Raw genomic sequence first — 24513 nt, forward strand, 5'->3', positions numbered from 1 at the left:
GCACCGTACATTGCAGAATAATTTCTTGTTGCGTTTATTGTTGTATGTCTATTGTCAGATTTATTCGTTATACAGGGTGTCCTAAAAATGTTGTACTTCCTTGAAAGGGGCAATCCCTTCCTTAAGGCTGATTCCCGAGGGCACTTGTAGTAACTTTTTCCTTTGCGACAATATCCTCCTCGGATTCATTAAGGAGTTATTAACGAAAAACGCGAACCAATCAGAGCGCGACTACAGCGGACGGATTCTGACTCGGCCAATGCCAACGCCAGGCTCAGCGCGAGCCGCTGTAACCGCGTTCTGATTGGTCTGTGTTTTTTGTGAATATCTCCTTAACGAAGCCGCGGAGAGCATTTTCGTAACGGACAAGGTTACTTCAAATCACCACAGCAATCACCCCTTTCAAGCAAATACAACGTTTCTGGGACACCCCGTATAATAAATCAGTAGAGATAATATGTTTTTATTAAAACGCTTTATTAGATTTGCATTCTGAAACCGGTCGTTCAATATGCAACGACTAGTATTGTCGCGGGGTGTCTTCATGCCCGTAAACATCCGTAGTTTATTATTGTTTCTGGCACTCGACGAATCGCTGTAACGGTCCGACGACTGCAGCGAAAGTGTTGACCAATGTCCGAGCATTTTCAGCCGACGTTCGCTGAACCGAAGTCCGAGCGGAACGTTCAATTACAGAGCGGAAAATATGAGCGCCGGCGGAACGAAGTGGAAGAAGAAAGACACGATAGGCGCCGGTTAAAAGCGCGCCAGGGATGGTTTCCAATTAAAAGCACGCCGAGAGCTGACGGTTGGCTTCGCGGGGAATTAGTCTTTGTTGTGCCGCAGGAATAGGGAAACGCTATAAACGTTCGGTTAGCTCCGAATGAATTTTCCTCAGGGGGAGGGAAGAAATCGGTTCATGGCGCGAAAAAGCGAAACTAATTGGACGTGAAATCGACACTGAGTTTTGTCCCTCGTTCGATGGGAGGGCTCGGAGAAGGGGTGAGAAGGCTCGACGCAGATTCCGGTTTCACTTTCTCGGAATTACGGTTTGCCCGGGACGACAAAGAGCGAGCACTTAATGGGGAAACTTTATTCCTGAAGTCTGGGGCGGGAACGAATTTAACGAATCGGTCGGTCTGTGTATTAAGGAGGGATCCTGCGCTAAATTAGAAAATTAATGCGAATTCTAGGAATTTTTATGAAGAAGCTATTGAATATTCACTTTCGAAACTTCGGAGGTATTTTATTGGCTCTAGTCGAACAGTATGAAAATATTTCTTTTAGCATAAAAATGGGATCTCGGCACTGATGGATTTTCAGCGACGACGCACTGTGGTCTCACATCATGATTCAGAAGCTCCGGAATCAATATATGATTTAAAGTACAAAAATATCACTAAGGGTGTCCAAACGTTCGTTAATAATAACAGCCATGATTCAACGTGAAGTGAGAGACATTGAATATTTTTACGTACATCATACCTTTTCTATTAAAAAATTCTCGAAGAATTCAGCATTCTCCATTTTACCAATTTTCAAGATGAATTTTTGTAGAGGCAATAACGATAAACATGCTTATTAAGAATCGTGATTTCTTGCTTTAGTCTACAAAACCTACAACGTAACGAATACGATACAGGTTGTGGATTAACACGTGACTCTTTGTATCTCCGCGCCATCTGACTTGGGATCGGCGATTTATCGTTCGGATCGTTCTCGCCGTTTATTGGTTATTCCCACTCCGTTCGGTCTCTGTACGCTGTTAAGACACACGATAGCACGCGGAAGTATGTGACGCGTAATAAAGGTATAATTCAGTTATTGCGAACAGTTCGCAACCTGTGACACATGCTGACCGAATTCTAACAATACATAACCTATATTTTGGTGTACAAAAGAGGCCGTTAAGCTGTTAAAACAACATTGCGGACCACGGTGCAACGGTGAAAATCGTGTAGCAGGTGTATTCCGGTATTCCGGGTTAATTCCGACAAGTATGGAAATCAGGGAACACGCCGTGGACCCCTTAGCTTTCGCGTAAAACGTTATCTCGGTGTATCGTGGCCGCCGATCTACGAAATTATTTCCTCGACACGTAAAGACTCCGTTCCGGATCGATACGAAGCAGTGTCGAGCTTTTGAAAGCTTACGTTGCGACCGAGCTCATGGTCTTTGCAAAACGGTTGGAAATGTTGCAGTCGTTAACGTGTTAAGTGTCGTACCGGTAATAACAGTGCCGCATAATCGAAGCTGATCACAATGTCGTATCGGATGTTTTGAGGTTGAACCATTTAGTTACTGCGAAACTATCTGCAGAGTGTGCAAAAATATTCGTATCGAAATCACTTTTGTTTGATGCTTTTTACTATACACCTTGTGGTAAAATAAAAATGCAAGTAAGTAATATATTTCCCTTCGAGAAATTTGAATAATATAATACTAATAGTTTAATAGTTCATAGAGAGCCACTGTAATGGCGTACCGTTTGAAATCATAATATTGGGGGACGCCATAGTTACAGTAATAGCGTACCATAGCTAAGAGGTTAAAGAAAAACACTTAATGATATCAATTTTTAGAAGGTACATATTTTTATACGAACAAATATTATTAACGATTTTCTGTTGAATATACTAATACTTATTTATGTTTTTTTTACGTTTTATTTATTTTCATTCCAAGTTTAGTTAAAACAAAAATATTATTTTCATCACGTCTTTTATATTATTGCGAGTTATTTTAAGCTAGCGAGTTAAGTTATTTTGTTTCTGTTTTTTACGTTTCATTTTTTTGTATTTTAGGTTTAGTTAAAACAAAATACGTATATTATTTGCGTCACGTCTTTCACATTATTGCGAAATATTTTATTCATGTTGTCCCATGTAAAGTGTGGGTCAAAAAATTCTGTTCATAGCATTCGTGGGGCTGGAAGAATTCGAGCAAGTTGAACGCAAGAATTCGACGGCGCGAGCGTGGTTGCGTTATTTAAAACGCGTTATCCGGTTAATTAACTCGACGCACAGTGGGCCGTTTTTACAAAATAAGTGGAACTAATTCAACTAATTCACATTTTCATGCCCTGTAACTATTCACTTCCGAGACTATACCCGTAGGACATTAATTGTTTAAAATAACATTTGAAACAAACTAGCAAAGTTTCAATTTTTTAGACTGAAATGCCCCCTATGAGGGTGATTTTATAAAGAGATTTTCTCATTCTAGCAAATGTGTAATACTGGAATTAAAATTCCTAAAATCATTCCGTTCGTAATTAATAATGTGCAATTAACGGAGACGTGAAATTTGTCCAGCTTTTTGCGGTTCTGGCCCACTGCGCGACGGCGGAGTTCTGTTCGTAATGGAAACACGCGACGACCATGACCAAGACAACGTCGATGACGACAGTTAAACATGGAGGAGGACGACGACGATCAACCAGGGGAACGACACCGTCGCCACGCTTGTTCATTTCCGCGAATATGGACGGGTCGCACGGTTAACGCGCACACGTGCAGGTATGCGCACCTCTGTAATAGAATTATAGGCACACTCGCGAGTCTTATACATAGAGAGATTAGTGGAGTATTGTTTACGTACCAGCTCGGAGACCAATGGCACCGACTTTCGGCGCGGCCTTATGTCCGGCATGCTGTCGATATTGCTGTAGAAAGGATTGTCTCCTGGATGCCTGAAAAAATATATCAGAACAGTTTACCGACAAAGGTATCTATCGAAGAATGTTGCGAATGTAAACCGCTGCGAGGCGGTGTTCAGTCCGTTGAACAGTTGAGCTGTTGTTTGTGGTAAGACGCGTTCGTTTGAATAGTTTTACGGAGAGGGATCGAATTATTAACACGTTCCGTGCCGGTCTTGATTACAGACTGATATGCACCGGTCTATCCGTAACTGTCGTATCCGACCCCTCCCTGGCTTGGTCGTCGAGCGTGTTTACCGCTTGACTGGTTCCAAGGGGGACCCCGCCCCAGTGGTGGGGATAAAATTTTGACAGTTACGGTAGAGACTTTCGCGACAGTTACGGAGGGAATACTGTAGGGCAACTCCATTGTTGAGAAATATTCAATTTCATAGTGTTTCAGTTTCGAGTTAACCAGAAATTGTAGTTTATTATCATTTGTCATTCATATATTAATACCATACTCTTTATATGAAATAAATAAAAATTACATGTTTTTAGAGCGTGTACCATCGGTGCTACATGTGACACGGCACGTGCTGACACTTTGATTGACCATGTCAGTCATGCATGGATGATACAATTTTTTATTAAACTCGAACATCAATTTTTATGACAATATATTAACAATAGATTGAACCGGGCCCGTCAAAATGACGGACTTGAAATTTTTTGTTTTGCAATTGTTGAGATTATAAAGATGTTTTCATGGATACTTAGTAGACACATTTATTCAGATAAAATAAAATTAATTAGAAAATTAATTTGATTAGGTAAATTAGGTAAAAATTAATTAGAAAATGCAGTAACATTTTCGTCTTGTCTAAGAAACATGCACGAAGGAACCAATTAAAAACTTGCAGTTGCTGAAATGTTATTTACTAAATGGCGGATCTTTTAGTGACACTTTATATTACATTAAGCGTACAACATCTTTCACGTAAAAGAATATAAGGTGTACCTTTACCTAAATATAAAACGCTTCTACGTGATTGTCGACCAACGGTTGTGCAATAAAGGTAATCTTGTGAAACCACGGAGCCCTTAATCATTGGTCGGCCGGTGAATTTATAGAGACTTCGACCGTACCGCGATCGCGTGTCAAAGGAAATCTGATCGCTATGAATCTTTCCTAAGTTAGGCTTAAGCTCGAGTCGATATTACATTGAAAGTAATCGAACTTTCGAATGAAACGGGTAATCTCGGCTTTAACGAAGATCTTGTCGAGCTACTTAGTCCTCGAGAAGTTTCGAGTGACCCCAAATCAAACCTTGTCCCATCTAACTTCATTATCACCGTAATATACTTCGAGATTACTTTTCGAGATTAGAACAAATTCGTTCGAACTCTCGCCGAGTGACGAAAACAGTTAACGTTTCCTCAGATTTCGCAATCTCACCCTTGTGTGGGGGCGATTGAAATATATAAATAATTTCAAACTTTTAGAATTTCGACTATAAATAATTTCGACAATGGGGGATATAAGTCTCCGCGGACGAAGGCCATTTCAAGGTCGCACTTTCCGAGATCTTACTAACAGTTGCCCTTGAGTGACCTTGAATATGACCATCATAATAGGTCATAGCATTTCATTCAAATAAATATTACTGTTCGTGAGATCTCGGAAAATATGACCTCGAGATGACCTTCAACCACACAGATTTATGTTCCCCTTCAAATACGATAACTTTCTTTCCACGCACTTTTTTGTGTCTGTATAAATAACAGTTATTAGAGGTGGCAGAGTTGAATGAGACACTTTCAGTACACCTTCAGTTGTTTTTTGACAGCAGTTTTAGATTATTTTCATGTCGTTTTTGTCATAAACAAAATACAATTTTACATCTTGAGAAGCTTCGAAAAATCACCTCGATTGTTTCTTCAAAAAGTCATACGAATGGTACTAGAATGTTGGCAAAGAGTCATGGGAATCGTTGGTAACTGCTTAATCGATTGTAACGTTTTTTGCAATAGATAGGAAATTAAAGATAAATCGAAAATCGCATTAAGACTTTTGCAATGAGCTAATATTTTTCAGGTAAATAGAATTTAGTTGATCTAATATAGACAGTCAAGTGGAATATGGCAGGTTATGGTCAGGCAAGAGTGATAACGGCGACCTAAGGTCGGGCCAGTGGAATAGGGTAGTCTATAGTCAAACAAGTGGAGCAGGTCGGTTTATGGTCAGGCAAGTGGATCAGGGCATCCTATGGCCAGACAAGTGGAATTGTGTGGTTCATGATGAAACAAGAGGTGTGGTATGCTCTTTGGTCAAACAAGCGAAATAATAATGATCTAAAATGATTTAGTAATACGATTACAAACTGTGTAACATACTAAGTACCATGTAATGTCAGTCTTCGATGACTGATGATACAAATTTCAGTATACGAAAACCTAAACATTAATTCAACTAAACATTAAATAATTTTAAAATTATGAAAAATTGTTGTATGTGGAAACACTTGGTAGTACGTTTTTCGTATATTGTCTATGAGAAGACGGACATGTAACTTTATTTGCATAGAATAGTTGTTTATAAAATAATAATGGCGAAGAAAGTTTCACGATGATGAAGTCACTAGGATCAAATAAAAATTCACTGTACCCGGTGTATAAAAAGTAATGGTCCTAGGGGTGAATCTACACCTCTGGATCGGTGGACATTTGTCAAAGAAAATTGCTGCAGAATTGTTTATAACAAATAAAATTGTTGTTGAACTTTTTTTACATCAACACTTTTCGACAAAAGAAAAAGTTTGAAAAGAACAATATGTCGCAAACAAATAGTTATTGAGATATAAGCTGTTAAAATTTTTGCAAAATTTGACTTCGTGGAGTTAATATTAATCCTAGATCGTAAAATACTAATGTAAAGTACGCTTATAAATTTTTTTAAATCTTCTGTTCCTCCGTCGGATCCATCCACATCATCACTTATACTCTATCACTCATAATACGACTTCTTAATCGTGGCATCGCCGCCTACTCCCGTGAACAGCTAAATGGGCACTAACTGACACACCATAGGGTCAAATTATACTAGGCAGGTCAGACGTTGAGGGTCTATAAACGCTAGATACAAAAACAAGGTGAACAAATTCTCAGAATTTGGCAGAATTTGGTTACCCTGTTTTTGTTTCTAGCGTTTATACACCCTCAGCGGCTGACCTGCCTAGTATAACCTGCCCTAACACGTCCGTGGGAGCGAAGTAATTAAAATCGCAGTATTATTTTGACCGTGGTTGGAGTAACTTCTCGTTCGCTCTCACGATTTCATAAAATGTGTTGTGTAGTGTAGGCTCCGAAAGACAGGGACAATTATTCGGACGTATTCGCATGAGTCAATAATAGCGTGCTGTAGATCTGACGGAGAAAACAGATGATTCTGAAAAATTTGTAAGTGTACTTTACATTAGTATTTTATAATGAGGGTTAGTATTCGTATGTATAATATTGGATACAAGGTTTTCGTTCATATTTTGTAACTTGAAATTTGTAATCCGAATGGGCAGGGTGACAATGACGGATGACCATTACTTTTTATACACCCTGTACATGTATGAGTAATTAAAACGATTTTTTAAAATCCTTCTCTGATATAGTTAAATTGTCAGAAATAGTTCACAGACAATGTGCTAATATATGTGCTAATGATATGGTGATAATATAACCCATGGAAGTTTGGCACCCAAAATTCACCATTTTGCAAATGATATTCACCTTTTTGCAAACCAAATTCACGCTTTTGCAAAGCAAATTTATCTCTTTGCAGACCAAATTCACCCTTTTGTAAATCAAATTCACCCTTCTGAAAATCAAATTCACCCTTTTGTAAATCAAACCTACCCTTCTGAAAATCAAATTCATCCCTTTGAAAATCAAGTTTTTCTAAAAATTTGTTCGTTTAAATTACTGTAATAAAAATAAAATGTATCGTTCCGAAATACAAAATTTGATTGTGTGTAGCAATGAATATATGTAAAATACTTATTCGGCAATACATATACATATTTTCAGTTACAATGGCTCTCGTATTGCTGCATTTGATAATTTCATGTTTATATAATTAGACTGCGGATCTTTATGCATGTATGGCTTCTGAAAATTTGCAAAAATGCTCACACCTGCAGAGGCTCCTACCACTAAAAAGGAAGATTTCATTTGATTCCACTGTCTTCAAATTTGTGGGAAACTGAAGACCCATTCTTCCGAAAAAATGTTGCAAATTTAAACGCCTCTAACAACATTCAAAAATATTTCTCCGAAATGAGACAGCCACAGATTTGAAGATTGAAGCCTCCTATTTACAAGTACTTTTTAAAAAATGATGTACGATTTTTCTTCGTTGTTTTATAGAATTTGTTAAAAAATGAGGAACAAATTCGGTCGTCCGAAGGCCAGAAGGTGTAATTTATATTACTGTAAAGTTGACGGCATACCTCTCATTCAAACCTCGATAAAACGATTAAAAAAAATCGTAGATCAATTTTTAAGGTGTCGTTGTAAAGAGGAGGCGTCAGTGTTTAAATCTGTGGTTGTTTGAGTGACGAAAAAAAATTGTTTAATATTCCTAGAGGCGTTTAGATTTGGTGGCAATTTCGGGGGAAACATCTCTTCGATTTTCAACCTGTTACATCGTACTTTGTTTTCGGTAAAAAAAGAATGCTAGCTTATGAAAGTAGAACTCCCAAACTGTAACATGGGATCAGGTTTTTTAACATTTAGATATCAACGATTTTTCACAAATCGAAAATTTAGTGTTAAAACACTTTTTGGATCCACCGTAGTTGGTAATGACTTGGCAAGTATTTGCATGTAAAAGAGAATGTGTTACGTCGGTTTCGTGGTCCAAGATTTATCGTTTCTTGAGAGCGGCGATCCAATTCGCTGCAAGTGCACCTTTAATTGAACCAAGTTGCCGCGCCGATCTGCCAATTAATGTTGGATAAGCAGAACTTCGTGTAGTATGACGCAACATAATCCATCACGCGGAATTGCTTCGGCCCATTAACGCCTCTGCCCTTCTTTTATAATTTGTTTACCCGGGGAGGCTATATCGCGTGGCTATAACGTGCACTTATTTATTCACGCGACACCCGATTTCATAAAATTTTCGTGACCACATATTTCAATGCGATACGCCCCTGGACGCACGATCCAAAAAGTACTTGAACCGATTCCTCGAAAACAAGAAATTGTTGATATTTGAACTGCGATAATTTCGATAAATAAAATAGTACGACAATATACCTGGACTCATTTCAAAGCTCATTTATTACATCGCTCATTTTTACCTAGGACACTTACACATGACACAGTGACTGGGAAAGTGAGGACACTTAAAAGAAAATGTTGCAAATTGAAACGGGTGTAAAAACATTAGAAAATTTTCTTTGTGGTTGAGTCCATCACGGATTTGAAGATTGGAGTCTTCCCTTTACAACAACCTATTGTTGTACGATTTTTTTTTCATTGTTTTATAACACAAAAACGAGAAACAAGATCGATGAAAGAAATGTTGTAAATTGGACAATACACCTTACATTTGAAGCGCTAATAAAACTGTTCCAAAAAGTCGTGAATGAAGTTTTTTACATTGTTGCAAAGGGAGACTTATATCTTCAAACCTGTCGTTCATTCGAAAATTATTTCTTAATATTTTTAGAGACTCTTAAATTTATACCATACTCGAGGGAATACATTTCTACAATTTTCCAACTCGTTGAAAAATTGTCTTCAGTAAAAAAATGTTCTTAAAATGAGAACATTGTTGTACTATGGTCTTTTAACGAAATTACCACAGTTTAAATAGTTTTTAAAATTTCGAAAATTTAGTATTTAGTAAATACTTTTTAGGATCGACTGTATACGATGAAACAGAAGATAGTGGCTTAATAGTAAGAATAAAGGATACAGTAGGGATTTGGGAAACTGGATTCATGTATTAAAATGACATGCAAGAAAGAATAATATTATCTGTATGCCGCGATATGACTGAATAAAACTCAGACGGATTTTCTGTTGTTTCTTTCATGATGCTTCGAAATGCACGGTTACTATACAAGTCCGTCTCTGCCTGCGATGTTTTCGCCATTTTGTACTTCCTAAATATTCTAAACTTCGAAATCAGCATACCCGACTCTGTGTTGCAAGTGTTCAAAATGTACACATCAATTTAACAAAATTCGATTCCCTTCAAGTACTAAAGAACAATTTTAAAACCGAAACATGAATCATTAAACTACAAAAATTAGCATATCTAAATTTAACAATTAATTTAATAATTAATTTCTATTAACTTTAGTTCAATAACCTCCTCTCGAGGTGAAATTATTTATTATTCTATTTGAACACTGTAATCTTTTTTAACGTCAAATAAAAATTAATTTTTCATGTTATTTGTAAAGTACAAATAGTACAGTACTTAAAATAATTAATTATTTCACATGATTATTTGTTATCTTAGTTTGATACATTTTTCGATATTAATAATTTCAGAGATATTCGAGTGTTTCTCATCAAATGGGACACCCTGTATAGCCTTTTCGTACCAATTATTGTGCCTATATTAATTATACTTATTTTTAAAGCATGATGAATATTAAAAAATAGATATAATACTAACTGATTTTAATGAAAAAAATTTATCATCTCTTTTTTAATATTCATTATACTTTAAGAACAAGTATAATTAATATAGGTGCAGTAATTGGTACTCCCACAGTAATTGGTAGTCCTATAGTAACTGGGTCCCTTACACTAAGTGCGGATTCTCCGACTGCACTGAGCAACTGTAAGAATTTTATAGATCCACCGTTGCCGTGCAAGTCCAATGTAACGACCCGCAACAGGTCTACGAAACAGGTTAGAACTAATTCTCTTGGTCAGCTACGAGACTCGAGCAGGGATGAATCGATATACAGCGAAACGTTTCAGCGTTTAATCGGCAATTCCGCAGGCCCGTAGTCCGATCGATTAAACGCTGGACAAAGAAACGATCAACCTTTACGACAACGGAATTACACAAATGGCCGGCGGCTTTCAGGCTGATGAGCCTCGGCCATGAAGGGAATTGCATGATCGACCCTAACGAGAAAAAAAATCTTCCGAATTCTCGCGTGTCACGGTTAAAGACGCTCCAGAGCGACCGAAGATCCTGTTTTTCTGGAGAAAATGACGATTCGCGCAATGGGCTGGAACCGTAAAAACCCGGACTCATAAATCTCTTAATGATCTTTACTTCTAAACATGACAGTTTTAAGGTTTTTGCGGTCACATATTCTAATATCATGTGTTTTTCACGATGAGAAATCCCCGAAAAACTACCCTTGAAAAACTACCCTAGAAAACTACCCTTCTAAGGGATGTTTCATGCTATCGAAACAAGGCTTTACTAGTTGATTTAGAATGTAATTTCAAGCAAATAATGTAGAGCAAACATGGCCTCAAAATTGAATACAGTATTTACTCGATATATGCCCCAAATATCTAGCCGATAAAAGTCCTAGAACTATCCCCACTGCCGCGGGCTATACCCCGTGGGGGGCCAAAAGCTTCGCTGTCCTTTTCTACGTTCGGCAGTGTATCACAGAACAGTACCTTCTACCCGATATATGTCCCTGGGTAGACCGGTGTTGTGGACATATATCGAGTAAACACTGTAGTTAACAATTTTTTGTAAGCAAAAGGATTTTCGCCTTGATATGTCTGCTCGGTCTTAACGAATTCCAAATGAGTTCCTCAAAATTGCAAAAACCTTATTTTGTCTGCCGAAGAATTAACAAAAAAAAATAATAAAATTGTTGCCATTGCTATTATCACTCTATAATATTTGGCACATTTCATACCGATCAGCGGTACGAAATATCTTTAAGTGACATCTAAGTAATGGAAAAATAGTTGTAAATAATTTAATTGAATTTTAAATTATTATTTAAAATACTCTTAGCAGTTATTTTGAAAATGACTTTTTCGTTATCTTCTTTACTCGGCCTAGTTTCTCTATCGGTCGTTAAAGCGATCTTATTCTTGGCACCAGAGAGATATTTTTGCTGAATATATCAGCAAGATACTCATTTGACAGTAATTGACAGATTTGAGGATCAGCTCGGATCAATGAAGAATGACGTGACCGGAATTATTGATCAGAACGATGCAAATAGATGTAGCAACCCGTAGTGAATTTGAACGAGAAGGAATCGAAGACGTTGGGTTAGACAGGAGACAGTAACTAATGGCAAAAAGACAGACGTTCGATACTGTTGTCGCTGATTTACTATCGACATGCGGTTAATTGCATGTGAAATTCATGCGTGTTTCGATTTATCTCACCGACTTGACAATTAATCTAGCTGAGTACTCGAACAGATTAGTCCGTTTCAGGTTTCAATGCGAGAGAAATGTCAATATTTCATTAAAATTTCAATCCAAAAGCTGGAAATTTTAGAACGGTCATTTTCAATTTGCCACGAATCTCTTGGAACATTTAAGCCGAGGATGTTCGGGAAAGAGGTAGAGAGAAATTCCTCTATCTAGTCACATAATTCAATTTCCATGAAAGAACCAAACGAATTCAGTTTTCAACGTGTACTGGTAATTTTGAACAAATTGAATTTGGTCGGAATTACGAAAAAAAAAGAAATAGTAAAAGTTGCTGTTCACAACTGTTTTATTTGGGCTTGTAACGGAAATTTGAAAAATATGTTTTGTAGATAAGCACGCTGAATGGGTGTTAGATAAAAATGTATTCTTTCTTTTAGCAATTTTACCAAGTCCAAAATTAGTGTAAGAACATTCTTAACACTAAACTTACCACGGCCGGTCAAATTGACCTTTTCAAACTTTGCGTAGAATTTCATACATACAACATGATCACATCGCTATTTATCTTTACGATTTTTCTTAAAGTATGGATACAATGTATTTTTCAGTATTTATTTATCGTTTTATTTCTTTTTTTCCAAGAAATATTTGTAGCCTGTCCTACCTACCGCGGCCGGTCAATTTAACCGCACGAGATAATATGGTATTTAAATAGCTCTTCTAAACGTAGACAATCAGTATAAAGGAAAGGCTATTCTCAATGTGGCATGGCCAACTCAAAATAAATAAGACGCTATCAAGTTACGCTCGTTTCATGGCAAATACATTCAAACCGCAATGGTGAACGACACAGTACAATTTTGTAAACCGAGGAGAGAGCATCGCAATATTTTTTATATAATTGAAATTATATAAAAATAAATTTGTATTTTTATTTTATGGAACTTGTTCATCTACTAATTCATTCAGCAATAAATTGAATATTATCTACGTTTAATTATATTAACAATAACTTTTTTTAAGGACCGTTCATTTTGACCACGCACGGTACGAATAGGTATACAAGAAGCGTTGGTAGGTTTAGTGTTAAAGGGTCTAGTTATACGTAAAATTTTCTATTATACTTTCGTATACTATTGTCTTTCGCGGACGACCGAGCCTCAGGCCGAGTCGTTCGCGTAACAACTTGATTTATCGTTGAAATTTCAACGTCGACGAAGACAGAAAGAGGGCTGGGAAGACAGGCCGTGTGGTTGGATGGTTCCACTCTATCGAGGAACAGGGGCACGGAGCCGTCATTCATGCGGCCAATCCTCCTTCGGCTCCTGTCAGACAGCGTTCGATGACGTGAGATTGTTCATCTTCCTCGTGCACGCTAATAGAAATCTACCGTGTCATATTTTATTGGCTCCGTGAAAAATGAACTCGAACCTGTTCGGTATCGCCTCGAGTTCTCTGAAGAGATTCGGGTAGGATAAGGGATCTAATTACTGTGGTGGTACCAATTACTGTGCCTATATTAATTATACTTATTTTTAAAGCATAGTGAGTAACACAAAAGAGATATTAAATTTTATTCATTAAAATCAGTTAATGTTATATCTCTTTTTTAATATTCATTATGCTTTAAAAATAAATATAATTGATATAGGCATAGTATTTGGTACCCCCACAGTATGTTGGGTCCTTTACCCTAATTACTTAGAAAATGGTCCTCACCAATTGCGATGCCCTTCAAATATGTTGTGAAGGTCATTTTGAACTTTTCCCTGGTTTCAAATTCTTCTAATTTTTCTGCTCTTTTAAACTGCGCCTACCCAATCTTGTCATAAATGCATAAAATTCGCAGCCTGCTTTTGGCAGTATGAATTTCAGTATAATATAACTTTCATAAACGGTTATAGTAAATGCACGTATTGGAAAATTCCGAGCGTGAAGTAAGCCTGGCAGTGAAACGGTTATACAATTGATGTCCGTCTCTATTTTTTAGTATTTCACTGCACCGTCACGTTGTTTATGAAAAACAATATGACTGTTTTCTATGAAATTTTTGTGTATACAGCGGAAAATCGCTAGAACTCGTATCAATTTCAGTATAATACCAAGTGTCACTAAAATATCAACCTCCAGTTTCACGAATTTTATTGTGGTATCCGATATTCTATCGGTTGCTTAGACAATACAGTTCGTAAAAAAAACATAGAAGCGTAAAAAAGAGCATAGAAGAACAGTTAGACCCGTGACTACCAATGATCCACAATTTAATACAAAACCAGATTTTCGTATTCCGACATTTCCAAAAAATCGGTTGCACTGGCTTTCGAAAATTTTGGGAGAAAGATAAAGAATAATTGAAAGAGTAAAAATATTTATACTTGCTCAAAAATTGTCTACTTTCTTTAGTATGCAGTTGTAAATTTAAAGTTGAAATAAATTATAATAAAATGTCGAGTTTTTCCAATTGTTTTTTGTCGCGAAATATATACTTTAGAGATTGATTAATATTATGTACAAAATTTCAAATTTGATTAATTCGTAAACACAAAATGGTAATCAATATTTGAGACTAAATATATTTTTATGTCAAATAATCGAACACTCGGAAAAGAAAAATTAAGCATTAAGCATAAATTAATTTATGTTATTGTTAGAGAAAAGAGTGATATCATGATTGTTACGCTCTCTTGATTCCTTTCATTTTTGCATTTTGTTTATTAATGTCTAGTTCACTAGTATCCTAAAATATTTGGAAAATACGAATTTTCGGTTTACCTAAATTTTACTTTAAATGGCAAACGCGAATTTTGTTTTCTCCAGGACGAGTATATTCGTCATTGACTGACAAGGGAACCTGGACTTGGAGGAACCCTGGTACTTACCCGTTGCCTCTCGCGCCGGATTCGCCTCCCGGTCCGCTGCCGTTCTAACAAACAAAAAAACAAGTTTATTAAAAAACAAGCCTAGTAACAGTTCGAGGAAAACGAAACGGAGAACGCGCGTTCGCGCGAACGATGGCGCAGGCGTACGAAAAAATATTGTATACAGTCTTTGGAAACGCGTGGCCACGGGCTCGGGAGAGCAAGAGAGAGATCCGCGATCGATCATGGGATCGAGATCCAGAGTCGCCAGCTTAAGACTCCCCACTCCTCTATTGTGTCCCCACTGTACCTTCTCCTTCTACGACGCTATTCCCCCCACGCTTCCGCCACGGGTCGGTCACGTGACGCGTCCCGTCTCTGTCGAGCGTGTGTCACGTGACTGATCCGGTACTGGCAGAGAGAGGGGGTAACTGTTTCCCCTCAATTCGCGCTACCTCCCCTCCTGTGGCGACTCTGTCGAAACCGACGGAACCGATTACTAAATTTTCTTGTCATAGCGAGAACGCTTCTCCCGTTTTCCCGTGGCCTCGCACGCACAATGCTTTGCCCCGTACACAAATCAGTCTCTTTTCGTCGACTTAACGGTTAAGAAAAGCTCCGATGAAACGGAGTACCGAGCGCAGATCAGGGACTCGCGATGGAGGACGAAGGACGATGGTTTCCGCTCGACCCCACCGTCCGAGAAAGTACCCTGGAGCAGGCTTGGCTGATCGCACGGATTAAGACCTTCTTTCCTCGCGGTCTTCTTTCTCTCCGGCAGCCTGTCCTTTCTCCATTGTACCCGTTTTTTCTCGACGGACGCCGGCTCCACTCGGTGTCCAGAGCTGGACAGGGCCCGGATGAGCCAGCGAGATTCGACTGGGTAACCTCTTTCCGCCGACAGGTACGCCGTTTTTCCTCGTCCGTTAATTTCTCGTGGCTGGCTCCCGGAGTCGTTAATCAAGGGCCCGGGAGTTTGTTTTACGGAACGCCGCGGTCGAACGATTCCCCCTCCCTCCCCTCCCGTCGATTTATCGGAAAACGATCATCGTCTTGTACCGTGACGGCGGCGAGGATCGAACATCTCTTCGGGGTCGTTGTGATCGGGAACGTCCCCTTCCCGCGGTGCTTGCTCCATCGGAATCGACATCGGTCTGTCCTCTGCCTCGTTCGCCGAGGCGGGTTTTCTCTGTAATTGTCGGCGCGGCGGTCCCTGAAGTTTTCGTCCCGTGTACACCCGTTGTTCTCTGCGCCAAGTTCTTTCTCTCGTTCCACCGATATCCTCGTGTTTATTTTTTTTTTTTTAATTATTCTTCGGTTTTTTGTACTCGCCTGCGCCTCCTCTCGTTCTCTCTCGTTCGCCCGGCGTCGCACGGAGAAATGGAAGATTGGAGACAGTGTGTAACAGCCCGTATAAATATAATATCACGTACAATACTCGTAAATTCTGTCACGATAGAGATACAATATAAACTTACGGATAGCGTAACAAGTATTAAGTATTTAGAGTTAGAGCCGCAGGTATCTTCGTCCCATTATACACCATCTTCGTTCTCTGTCCTTGCCCCCCTCCCCCCCTCAACCCACCCACATTTCTCTGTCTTGACCCCCATGATTCTCACTCTCGTTCGTGCGAAACGGTCTCGCGGTACACGGGCCTTCGATTACCCACCCGAGAAAAAGCTTAGACAACATCGGAGCATGGTCATTTCTCGCGTCCCATGTGTCTTACATTCGTTCTGTTCGTTTTGTTTGTGCCTGTTTGTTCACGTTCAGTCACGAAGTGTGCGCCCGCGAGCGCGTCTGTCGGACGAAGGGACATGTTTCGTCGCGATCCAGTCGGCAAATCATAATTTAATCATAATTCCATGATCGGTTAGTAGAAGCCGCGAGGTGAATCTATATGAGAAAATAAGTCGAAAAGGAAGAATAACGTTCTTTCGTTTTAGGCTTCTTTTTCGAGAAAAATGAGTTTGAAGGTCCGATGACTTCGAGCGCCCTAGTAGATACAGCCCTGGAGAACATCTTCGCCGCAGGCGCTGCACTACTACCGCCATTACTCCGGTAGTTCCCCTAATTCAGGCTTGGGCAACTGCTCACGAGGTGCCGACACTGGTGTTGCCAGATTAAGACTTGTCCCCCACTCTACCTTACCCCCTCCACGACACCATTCCCCCACTCCGTGGCAGCCTGCATCCCCGTGCTCACGGACCGGTCACGTGACGTGATGCGCCCACCCAATTCGCTGCGTCGCTCGGTAGAAGGGGAATAGTGCCAGCAATTCCCCAGACCTGTCATAGGGTTTGCAGAAAGTAGATCCGGTAGATCGTGAACGGACGCACAAGCCGATTCCTATTGAATAGCACGCGTGTGTGTTGAATTTTCAAACTCGATTTTTTCGAAAACGAGGCGTCGAATGAAAAAAATGTATTCAACATTTTCGACTTATATTCTCAGATCCGCCAAGGTTCATCAATTCTAGGACACCCTGTGTATAAACGCCCTTATAGGGCTATCAATACATATACGAATGGCGTAATCAATACATTTACTGGGAAAAATATTTAAACAAGAGAATAATAAGAAAAATAAAATAATCTTAAAAATTCAATTGAATACGTTTTCTGACACTTAGAAAAATAATATTTCTTTTCGGATTATTTTTTAGATATTTTTAACTCCGAGCAAATATAAATTGTTTTAGACTAATTTATAGGAATTGCAGTTAACAAAAAAAAATTGATTTAAAGAGATTTAACAAAATAGAAAACCTGTGTATCGATGGTCGACGTTCTGCTGATCATTAATTAGATAAATAAGAAAATTTGCGCAATTATCGTAGGTCTGTTTTGGCATAGCTGGACCGAATGCAAAATTAATATTCGACACTCTGTAATTTTAGGACGCACATCACTAATGCAAATTAATTTCCGAGGCGTCTATTTAAATGCGTTAATATTTCTACGGGACGCGCGGAAATTAAACCCACATTGCTAATAAATGGCGTGCCATTTTAGGGGGAAACGCGCAAGAAATTTCACGTTTTGCAACAAAATTCGAAACATTATGAAAAGATTTACCGACGTCTCAATCTCACAATTAACAAAAAAGCTGTTAAATTAAATATTCAGCGTGTGACAAACTATGGATATTGTTCATGAATTGTCACGAAATAGCATCATAATTAAAAAGTCTTTCAATATATCTCACTAAAATAATTCATATGTAGGTTCTTATTATAAAATATCATTGTTCCCCACATGTATATAGACTTAAAATATTATCTAAAAGAAAATAATAATCAAGTAATAATATTATAATACGCCGTCAAGGTGGTCACGTTAAAAATATCTGGCAATGTGTTTCATTAAAATGGTTGAAATAGTACACGGAACTATCGACGAATCTGAATGAATAACTGAACAAAATAATAATATTATCGATAGTGAAGTCAATTGTCCTCCGACGCCCGAAGACGCACTCGCGAGCGAGTGAAGTATAACTGACTATTATGTTACGTATCTACGTGGAATAGCATCGCTTCGCGAGTATAATTCTGACAAGCACTTAACAACGAAAATATTATTGTGTACTTATGCGCCGCTAACAAGTTGTCCGCTATCTATCGTTTAGGCCTTAATAACATACTTCCTTTAAATTCGCTTAAACGCTAAATTTACGCTATACGATCGTGCGAAGCCCTATGGAGTCCGTGTTTTTACGACAACGAACCGCGATTTATACCGTTCCAAGCTCTGGAACGGTTTCGAAAATAACTGTTCAAGATTGTTTATATCGAGGTTCCATTTACAATAGTTGCGAGGAACCCTTAATCCGAACAATTGTTGCGAAGACCCGAACTTTCAAACAATTAATCCCTCTTGGTTACGCTTCCGGTTTCGATTCTATTCGATCACTGTTATTCTTGCAGTTTTAAATCAAATTTCTTTTAAAATCTTATTTTTTATACAACATAAATAGCGTGCTATAAATACACGTTTATATTAGCACGCCAACTGCAACGCCAATGTCCATAAAAGTCACACGAAATCCAAACAACTTGAAAAAGATGATTCCTGGGGAGATTTGAAATAACTTTTTCCTTTACGAAAATGTTCTTCGCCGCTTTATTGCGGAGTTATTAACGAAAGACACAGACCAATTAGAGCGCGGTTACAGCGGCTTGCACTGAGCCGGGCGTTGGCATTGGCCAAGTCGGACTCCGGCTGCTGTAGCCGCGCTCTGATTGGTCCGTGTTTTTCGTTGATAAATCCTTAACGAAGCCACGCAGAACATTTTTGCAAAGGAAAAAGATTCCCCCCATCAAGGAAGTATATCCTGATAAACTGTGATTTACTTAGTGCATTCTAAACATTGATAATGAAAAATGTATCGATCATATATGGCAGTCAAAGTGTTAATTACTAAATAATTAACTGAGAACAATCGACATTTCTATTCTGACTAACACAGTGCTTGTGTGAACACGAATGATATGTAGCTGCTTCGTTTGTTTCAACGACTTGTTAATGACATGTATAAATTTTTCTCAACGAGCCTGTAAAAAGTGCACACTAGCAGAAAGTCGCTACAAGAATCCATACCAGAACCGACAGTTATGGAATGAAAACGGTAACCATAATCGAAACGGATAATAGTCGAGATTTTCGCTTCTTCGCGACAGTTAACCGAAAGAAACCGGTTCGCCATAACCGTTGTAACAACCCGAAATGGATAACAGTTTCCAAGCCCGCCCTATTCCCCGGTGATATAAACGCTTACAAATGGAAAACCACACCGATGATATGAAAAACCGTGCGACAAAGATGGCCGCTCTGTCGAGACGCCGCGACGGGTTCGCGTCCATTGACGCGCGCACGATTATAAGGAACATCGATATTGACTAATTATTAATATCATTGTTCGGCGATACTTTGGCAGAGATTCGTAGTCGCGATCCCTAGCCTCCGAAGTTCGTTCGACCATTTTGTGAACAACGAACCGCCGTCGGTCGTTAGCAGCAGCCATTTTTCCCCAGCTTGTTCGCTGGCGTCGCGGTGCCTCGACGAGACGTTCGAACGTTTAAGCGTCGGGATCGTCGTTCATCTGCGCTCCGGTGGTTCCGCGATTGAGGATCGAGGGAGGATCGATAATCGCCACGCAATTATCTATTAACTCTGGACCGTTCGCTTGCCGATCGACGGCTGCGGGTGATCGCGTAGTTGGATCGCGGATATGCGTACGCGTTCGTGAACAATGTACAAAATATAATTCGTAATTGCGCATAAATATCTTTGTTTCACTCTGATAAATAGAAGCTCCGATACAGAAAATAAGAAACTTTCGTCAGTACAGCCGCGATCCAACGATGATGATATGTGAAGCTGATAGAGTGGGGGATGATGCGTCCGCCATTTTCGCACAGTTTAGTATACGGGCCTCTAAGTTATGTCATGTATAATATGGAATTATGATAGTGATATAAGTTACTCTGATCCCATGGTTTACGTACGAATGCTTTGATGAACCAGATCGTGACAGACAGAGCTGAGACGAATGATTCGATAGATGATATGACCGCTGAATTCGAAAGCGTATGAAGCTCGGCTAAACAAATATGCTTTTAACATTCTACTCGTCAAACCTGGTTAAATCGGACTGATTTTTTTTATATAGGTCGAAAGTATGCGTAAAGATCACGAAAATGCAACTGGAAGCTGATCTGACGAAACCTTGTTTTCATTATATAAAAATAAATTATAATAAATAACCGATAATAATTTAGTAAGGTGCTCTGTCTAGATTTTCTTAAATTTATTATCACCAATTTTTTCTAATTGTTCATTATAATTCATTGTAATTTATTTTTATATGAAACAACAAAGATTTTGGTATTCTCGTGGCTTTTGCGACATAGACTCTCGATCTGAATAAAAGAAATTGTGTGTTTTGCTTGCCATCGATCCGCCATTTTCCTGTCGAGCACACACGGAGCAAGACTTTCAATGTCATTCGGGACCATAAACACGCGACATGCTCGGCGCACGGTAATGATATTTCCTCCGGTCGCGTGGACAAATGGACCTTCTCGGAGCTCGACACAGAACCGTCGAGTTCGCGCGCCCCACTAAATTACACAGTTAATTCCGCGCATTTTTCCTCCCGGGCGCGAATTCAATGCGAAGTAATTAGGTTTCCATTTCGCGAGTGCACCGCGAGAAATTGTAATCGACCCAATTACACGGATTTCGGGGTACGGCACGCAGAATTCGATTCAGCACTGAAATTCCCCGCCATTTTCTCGCTCGATCAAATTCACTTTTCCTTTGAAACAACCGCAACGGGCGGGCGCGAATTTTTTCGAAAATTGCTTTTCACAAGCTAGTTCCTGGTTGGTCGAAACTGAGAGATGCTAGACTAGCTTAAGAAGGTATTTTGGTTTTCCATTAGCAAAAATTTCATTCTTTATGAAAATCTAAACAAATTCGTGAACAATACTTGTAACTATACACTGATACTATAAAACTATAAATAATTTCACTCTTAAACTTCAATGCGAAATCTGAATTTTTCCGACTTTTCGATTTTCTACAACCCGAATTTTCAAATTAAAAAACCGAATTAATTGCAGTATATTTAGTTGGGTAGTTGACATCTGTTCAATTTTTTTCAGAATTTTCGCATGTGACTAAATGGGGAAAATAGGCCAAATTTTTAGCATTTTTGGCCATATTATCAAACTGTACCATTTGAGTGAGCATTCGCGGTTCTCAGCGAAACTTTCTGCGTGCCTAATCTCGAACGGGAGGCAAGACGTTTGCCCGTGACGATGATTAATTGCGAACGGAACGGAAGGACAACACGGGGAAAAGCTCCCGAGGATACGGATGTCGGCTGTTTACGTATGCACGGGATGCGCGTTGTGTAACGTCGCGGAAAAGCTGGCTTTCCCCGTGGGCCAGCGGTTCCCAAGCAGAATAACGTGTCGCGTTTCCCTCCGCCTTTGAAAAATCACCGGCCTCGTGCACCCCCTTCGCAAAAAAATGAGAGCGGAATGGCCATTTTTCTCGAGGAAACATTGAACGAACACGACCCCGAGGAAGAAATTATTTAGCCTCGCGCAAAAGAAGACAATACCACGTTGCAGCCCATTGTTTCAGTCAGATTTCATATCACGAAAAAATTTTCACGAGATTCTCAAAATTTTAAAAATGTTCACTACCAGCACCTGTTGAGGCAACAGGCCCCATAGTTGTAACCACAATTTGGGAACCGCTAGATGGAGAACTATAATCGATTTTGAGTCGAGGATCGGATGCTCCGTGCTTCGAGAATTTCAATGGCGGACCGTGAAACGGTAAGCTCATACGGTAGACCAGAGCCGGGAAACTGGCGACCCATGGGCCACACATTGTTTCTTTGTTCTCGGGGTCTATCAGCGTCTCCCACTATTCGACTGGTATTCTATGACAGAAATAGCGTGCGGCCCGCGGGCCAGGTCCCCGCCTCTGGAGATAAAGTCAGGAGTGACGCTGAAGAGTGGGAGAACCGGAAAAGTAATGGTGGGGGTCGCGCAGCGACGGCGGGGAAGAAGTTCCCCTGCTCTAGACCAGGACCCAAAACCGTCCCCACCGCAGCGCCCACTGTCCCCCTCCAGAAAGCGTCGTTACCATGGAGAAAGGATGCGCTTCGCCTGTCGCGTATTGCTACGGAGGTACATACGGTGGGGCAACGAAGACACGAGACACTAGAAAACGCGAGGAAGAAAGTTTGGTGTGGGAAGCAAGCGTTTGAGGGGCCCCACCGGGCCCAGCACTGCTCTAGACAGTCCCTAATTTGCTATGAACGCTTAAATATATTTCATATAGAATCTTTATATTTGTATGGATATGTTGGATGATGATGTACGATTTTCATGGATATACGTCTGATATTTGATCAGTGAGATTATTTCACGACGAAGAATTTCAATATTAATTATAGAACTCCCGCGTGAACTTCTTTGTAAAAAATATCGAAAAACGGTGAAAAGTTCGTGATAGAAATATCGAATGACGTGTCTACATGTTACGATTACACGATAAATCTTTATCAACGACTGCATATCGAACACAAGGCTGCAGTACGAATGCGGTGTGTGCATAGTTGAACCGCGTAATAATACGTCTGCAATCTACCTATACACTTTGCCGAGGAAAGCCCTTTGAGTAATCGACGACCGACAATCGCGAAATCAGCGCGCGATTTGCATACAGCCGATGTAACAATGATTAACGCGAGCGCTGCGAAAATCTGCAGCGGCGCAGCGAGTCAATAACGCGTCGTAAACACGTCAGTGGAAGTGCTGCATCTTCAATGTAAATCATTGCGCTACGATTTTCGTTCCGATAGAGAGAGATGCAGCACTGCGAAAACCACGAACGCCTAGATGATTTCTATTCGTGCAGAACAGAGGTTTCACCTGCGAGTAATGGGTACAGGTGGATGGAGATGCAACGGGTTTCGAAGAGTTCGAACGGCGACTTCAAACGACTACGGTTACACGGATAATCTACGGGTAATCTGACATTAATTGATGCTCTACCTAAATGATGCTGATTACGATAATGGACATCGAATATCGTGCAATAAGGGAATATTCTATAAACTGTCTTACGATTGAAGGATTCGAGAAGTTCAACCCATTCGGCCGACACACATTGCCAACAAGATGTATTGGTCATTTTGGAAACCATACCTCCGCCGATGAGTATGCGACACGCAAAAGTAGAGCAAGTGTATTGGAAAAAGTAGCGGAGCGTATTGGTTCGGTTGGTCATCGTGCCATTAATTATTACGAAACTTTGTAAAATGAAATTGCTCGTCTCTCAATCTGGGAACTGACAAATAAGTGAATTAAAGTGAAATTTTCCAATAGAGAATAATTTAGAAAGATTTTTTTGTTAATAAACCAATCCGTCAAAATTCGTCAATTTTTTCTTACTTTTTTACTGTGCTACAGGCCGAAAAATATTAAAAAATCGGTGATTTGAACTTGAAATGCCGCCATTTTGTGAATTATGAAGATTTTTAGTTTCTTTTAGACATAACTACATTTATACTGATTAGTTAGCAATTTCAGTTTGTTTGTTCCGGATCAGTGGAAAGATTGGTGATGCGGGCCGAATGGATCCAACGAAATGGGGGGAATGGTGGATGCATGATGTCCGACGTGAACACCGGAAGCGCAGATGAGCATCGAAATCGGTTCCCTCGATAATAGGAACGCCGCGGTACACGCGCGCGATTCTCTGGCCGGCGAAGCAGCCGCGATTAGGTGTGCGCCGCGAGCCGTGCGCGTGTAACGACAGTGGTATTGTGCGCGGCTAATTGTGCCAGCTAGATAGAGCCACAGGATGTGCAGGCTGATCCCACGTTCGCCTGGGTCATCATCCCACAACCCGCCCGCGGTTTACTCTGCGAACGTTCGGTCGTGCGCGAGCGAGCGAGCGAGCGAACGCACGCACCGAATAAAACGCGGCTCAACCGCTCGTTAAATTTACACCGAACGCGCCGCCGATAAGCCGTTTTATGCAGCTAACAATATAGCGGAACCTAGATTCCGCGCGCTCGTTAAAGCTCAGCAGGTTCGTG

The 24513-nt window shown here is 39.8% G+C and overlaps 1 protein-coding gene across 7 annotated transcripts in view; it reads right to left on the reverse strand.

Moving 5' to 3' along the window:
• Unc-13 (unc-13) overlaps positions 1-24513 on the reverse strand; it is a 628091-nt gene that overhangs the window by 114425 nt on the left and 489153 nt on the right. For all 7 annotated transcript variants that reach the window (XM_076787594.1, XM_076787596.1, XM_076787595.1 and 4 more), the window contains 2 exons: positions 14902-14945; positions 3601-3691 (listed from right to left, as the gene is read on the reverse strand). In XM_076787594.1, the coding sequence (XP_076643709.1) occupies positions 3601-3691; positions 14902-14945 (135 nt within the window). The remainder of the gene's footprint in view (positions 1-3600; positions 3692-14901; positions 14946-24513) is intronic.

This window comes from Halictus rubicundus, chromosome 5 (genome assembly GCF_050948215.1).
Source record: "Halictus rubicundus isolate RS-2024b chromosome 5, iyHalRubi1_principal, whole genome shotgun sequence".
NCBI lineage: Eukaryota > Metazoa > Arthropoda > Insecta > Hymenoptera > Halictidae > Halictus > Halictus rubicundus.